Raw genomic sequence first — 5358 nt, forward strand, 5'->3', positions numbered from 1 at the left:
GTTATGCTATTGAGTAGACACTCTAAAGGATGTGGCAATCCAGGTCTTCCCTAGTGAGGAGGAACCTGCGGTTTATTCACAGGGTTTTCCCCAGGTGCCATAGGCCCCAGTCTTATTTCACTTGAATTCATCTCAGTGTATTGAGGCAGCACTGGGCCTTAAAGCCATAAATCCCTGTCTATCTTTTGTTAGGGAGACCTCTCCATGTTGACTTCTCTTTAGGAAGCAGAGACTGAGTGACAGGGAGGGAGTGCCTTGTAGTGTTACAGAAAGCAAAGGCTGGAGGAGGAGACACCTGATAAAGAAGAGACAGGAACTGGAGGACAAGACTAAAGAAGAAAACCAACAGAAATTACGGGCAGAAGGGACTCCAATCTACCCTGCTGGGCTGGAACATCACAAAGTCGTCAGGTATTTCTGAATGTGAATGTTCTCCAAATATCCTTTCCTTAAGAGACTAGACACCATCAATGATCGTATAAATATGGTGAAGGAAGTTCTCTTTGTCTGGTTTAAGCTGTCCTCCAAATATAAAAGTTCTCCACTTGTCTAGATAAATTAGGAACTAGCACTCCTTTATCTTCTTTCATAGGCTGTTGGTTTGGGATTTGCTTCAACACAACTTCTTCCTCGTCTTTCAAGCCTTGAAATGCTCCCTAACTCTTATTTTATGTATATAGAGGATGCACAGCAATGTAAGCCAGGTTTCAGCCTGTCCCGTCAGCTCCACATAGGCAGTTGGAGAGTAGCAAGAAAGGCCATCAATTCAGTGGCCTGCAAGACTGGGCCTGTTTTCATCATTCAGAGTTCAAGTGTGAGATTTGACAAGTTAAGGTATGGCTTATGACATTAATACTTACAGTTAGGGAAGCATAAAAGCTACCTGAACAGGATCCAAATTTCTTGTTAAGCAGGACTGACAATGTTTTCCAATAGTTTTCAGGAGACAGATCCTTTTCTGGGAGATCAATTGGCAGGGCTTCTATCACGGGCAAGTTGGTTCTTGCCTTTGATTTGGCTAAAGAATTTCCCTCATATATCTATGAGTTGTCTAACCCACTGTGATGGGCTCATTTGGGGTGGGGTTGACTGGAGGAAAGTTTTCTGAATGAATGGAATCTTGTGTGTTATTTGATTAAGTATGTGTGTGTGCTTATTGCTCTAGAAGCCTTCATATGCTCAGTTCTTAAGCTGTAACGTTAAAATATTCCATCTGTAGGTATCAAGTGTAGTGTTCAAACAGTGTAGGGTGATGATTATGTCATTTTACTTCAACATTTCCTGCATTGTTTCTCAACTGGGAAAAGTTGATGACTGGATTCACAACAAAGGGAGTAGATATTTCATACTAAGTGTGAATAAGCAGTTCATTCCTGCCTAGAAAAGTAGACAAGATTCTTGGATCTGGGGAGCATCAAAATAATCCTGTACTTTACACCTTAGTCCCTGCTGAGAATATCCACCAACAGAAACAAAGGCAGAAACTGGGATTTCCAGTAGAGACCTTAGAATCTGACAGGTCTGGCTAAGAGGGGCAGTCTCTGTCCATACCCACTGGGAATTTTGAGTATGTGAATTAATGCCCTCACAGGTCACATTGAGGCTTAGTGAAGTGTCTAAAGAGCCCTCACATATTATTTGGACCACAGAATGTGATTAATGAATGGAAATATCTAATTGTTATCTTTATGTTAGAGTAGAGGTTGATAGATCATTCCTCAGTGGTTTAGAATACGGAACTTAACTCTGGCTTTCCATATTTCTGATTGTCCAGTGCTGCCAGTGATGGAGCCCATCCCTCTTTATCATTTAGTGCTCCTGAGTATTCTTCTCTGAAAAAAAAAGGGAGTCTTACAGGAATTTTGTCCTATAGGGATTTTTGTATGAGCCAAATATAAACTGTAGCATGAGAAATGAAATTTATACAGGATTACTAGTACTAGTACTACTACTATTACTACTACTACTACTACTACTACTACTACTACTACTACTACTACGAGGACGAGGACGACGATTAAAGGACTTTAGACATAGTTTCATTTGTCCACTGTGAAAGACTCAGTATCAGCTACCTTCACTGCAAGGAACAGATGTCTCCTGGGCCTACAGAATGTGGCTGTGGCAAGGGCCTGCTATGGAACAAGTGACATCTCCAGTTTGACCTGAGAAGCCTGAGACAGGTGAGGGCCTTCAGAAGGGACTTGGAGAGTTAGGAAGCAAACAGGGTGCCATGCTGTTAGCATAGTCATTTTTACTGTCAGTGTTCTCCAGGGTCAGTGCCCTCCAGGACGGCCAGTCAGACTCCATGTTGGTGTCCTGGGACCACTCGAAGATGCTGCCGAGGCTTCTTGCGTTCTCTACTCTGAGTCTCCTGGCCTGTGGTAAGTTCTCAGAAGTGCTTCTGTTGAGTTGCACACAACTGTTCTTGTGTGGCAGAAGTGCCCCCAGTATTGTTTTTGCTAGAGCATGTATAGCTTTGCCACTGTTGTACTGCTCTGGAATTGACAAATTTCCAGTTCTGCCAGCTCTTGTGATTTTTCCATCTCCCATAAGTTAATATATGATTCTAATTTGATTTTGTGAAATAAATAAATAGTAATTAATCATCAACCACTTCTTAGAATTGTTATTGATGATTCAATTAGATATTGTATTGATTACTTTTCTGTGACAAAATGTTTGAGAAAAGGGTTTATTTTGGCTTGTAGCTCCATGATGTATGTTTGTATGTATGTATGCATATATGTACATATACCAGAATGGTTGGAAAACATGGTAGCAGGAACTTAAGGCATTTTGTTCACTTTGTATCCACATCTGTAATGCAAAGAGTAGTGGATGCTGGTGCTCAGCTTTCTCTTATTCAGTCTGACTCCCCAGCTAATGGAATGTGCTGCCTAAGTTAAAGACAGATTTTCCCAGTTTAACTAACCCAATCTGGATAATCCCTTACAGACATGCTTAGAGCTTTGTCTCTTCAATGATTCTACATCTAATCAGTTTCACTATAAAGGCTTAACACAGTGTTCAAATAATGAATATGAGGTAATTTTTAGCTCTAGTTGTTTCACCATCTTTTCTTTGTCATCGCTGTCACCACCACCACCACCACCACCACTACCACCACCACCATCAACATCATAGTTAAACTCAGCACAGAGTTAACATTCATAAATAAATAATATTTGTCAGTGAAGAGCTGCCTTTACAACATCTTGATGTATTTTATCCCTTTATAAAGTGATTAGACATGAAGTGAATTCTGTCAAATTAAATGGACCTGAGCTTGGTAATTCTTATGCTGAGCATATTTTCATACTATCTGCCATAATGTAGCTATTTCTTGGCCTTTTATTCATAAGTAGACATGCTACTTGGTTACATGAAGTTAATACTGGAGACACTCACAGATCAGAGAGTAGATAGTTAATCTTCTAGTTTTGTGGATAAGAAATCAAAGGTCTGATGGGGAAGTGACTTGCTAATGTGTGGCAATGAGTCAGAACTAAGCCTCAGTCAGTTACTTAGTTCTGCTTTGTATCTGACTACTTACAGGATGATGGCTGTTTTTTTATTTCCCAAGGTCCTTTGGGCTTTATTGTACTGGTATCCTGCCCTAGTGAGGCCTTAATTACATCCACCTTTGTTCGTTCCACTCTATAAGAGTACTGAAGCCTTCCCTCGCCCATAATTAGAGCAATGTTGCTTTCCCTAGGTTACCTGCATAACTACCAAAAGAACCATGGGTACATATTATAGTAGCGCAAACTAAGATGATTACCATTATCTTAACCAAACTTAACAGAATTATGAAGCACATACTGGTTCTTGAGACAGAAATATATGAATTGGTGTAACTATCTGCAGAACTCCATAATTTAGACAATTTAATATAAAAATAATTTTCTCTAGGCTCATTCCCAAGTCCTTGTATCCTATATTTCTTATTCCCCATTCATAAAGATACAAAGAGGTTAACAATTTCAGCAGTTGCTCCTACAAACCAGGCGATTTACAGAGAGGAGAAGAGATTTGGATGACTTCTGGGTCAAGTCTGGGCTATAGAGATGAGAATGGGAAATTGTGGGTGGAGAAGTACCTTCCAGGGCTTCCATATAATATAGTTGGAGAGCAAGTGTCTTGAGTAGGGTCTGTTACATGCTGATCTGTGGTCTCTCTTACAGGAAGCCCTACCATAGTTTCCCGAAGAGAGTGGGGAGCAAGCTCACTCACCTGCCGAGTCCCGCTGAGCCTGCCTGTGCCCTACCTCATCATAGAATAGGTTACCAGAATGCAATGCCAAGATCAGATCACCTGCAGCCAGGTGGTACGGGTCCTACAGTCCCACCATGTCCACAACAAAGGCTGGTGTGATGTTGCCTTCAAGTAAGAGACTAGTCAGGTCTCCAAATCAATTCTCCTTTTTTTCCTTATTCTGCATCTTCTTTTTTCAGGGCTTCATTTGTGCTGAGTTTATGACTGAAGAGTGTTAGAAAAAAAGAACAAAAACAAACTCCAGAAGTCATTAGGAGGAACAACTCTAAGCCATGTATTCAAGGGTGCTTTTACTCTGGAAGATCATGAAACAACACACAGAAAGCTTAGTACGTAGTGCTGCCAGCCCTGGAAGCCCCATGACATATCACAAGGATTTTCATTGCTATTACCCAACTGGGATCAGTGTGGAGGGAAGGGTTGCTATTTTCATTAACTAAATGAGAATGCCACAGTCTATAGAAACCTGAGAATTTGTTTAAAGTGGCACATGGCAAAGTGCATGAATCAGAATTGTGTCAAAACTATATGATAATACAGCCCACTCTTACTTGTTCCTAGTCAGGGCTCATATCAATAAAGCATTTTCCCATTTACTACCCTGAGTCACCCACTCAGTAAGACAAGGGGATGAGTGAGAATGGAGAATGGTGGGGAAGAAACCCTGTGTTAAAATTGAGTGGGAGGCATAAAAGATTTTTGGATTGGGCAATGAGTATTTACTTTAAGGGTTTTATCTAAGGCTCCCAGGTTTTTCTCATTAGCCTCAAGAATGAGAAATCTCACCTTTATATGAAGAAAGAAGAGTAGGGGTGGGGATTTAAAATGTAAATAGAACTAACTTCTGAAGAATCAATTTTGGAAAGAATAGCCTGGGCTTCCTTATATCTTTAGATTTAAATGCAAATAAGAGCAGCTGGAGACTTGCTGCACCACCTGAACATCTGTGTTGCCAGGGCTCTCAGGGCAGACCACAGAACTGTGTTGACTTTCATTTCTTTTCTTTCTTTCTCTCTTTCTTTCTTTTTTTTTATTAGATATTTTCTTTATTTACATGTAAATTTCTCCATTCCCAGTTTC

At 40.5% G+C, this 5358-nt stretch overlaps 1 protein-coding gene across 1 annotated transcript in view; it reads left to right on the forward strand.

Annotated features, from left to right (window-relative positions):
• The first annotated feature begins 71 nt into the window (after window positions 1-71).
• Window positions 72-5358, forward strand: part of LOC116093268 (peptidoglycan recognition protein 3) — a 13850-nt gene continuing 8563 nt past the window's right edge. Inside the window, exons 1-4 of the mRNA XM_031374643.1 lie at window positions 72-411; window positions 2094-2183; window positions 2275-2384; window positions 4188-4389. Coding sequence (XP_031230503.1) covers window positions 4295-4389 — 95 coding nt within the window. The 5' untranslated portion in view covers window positions 72-411; window positions 2094-2183; window positions 2275-2384; window positions 4188-4294. The remainder of the gene's footprint in view (window positions 412-2093; window positions 2184-2274; window positions 2385-4187; window positions 4390-5358) is intronic.

Source organism: Mastomys coucha, unplaced genomic scaffold, assembly GCF_008632895.1.
Source record: "Mastomys coucha isolate ucsf_1 unplaced genomic scaffold, UCSF_Mcou_1 pScaffold16, whole genome shotgun sequence".
In the NCBI taxonomy this organism is placed as follows: domain Eukaryota; kingdom Metazoa; phylum Chordata; class Mammalia; order Rodentia; family Muridae; genus Mastomys; species Mastomys coucha.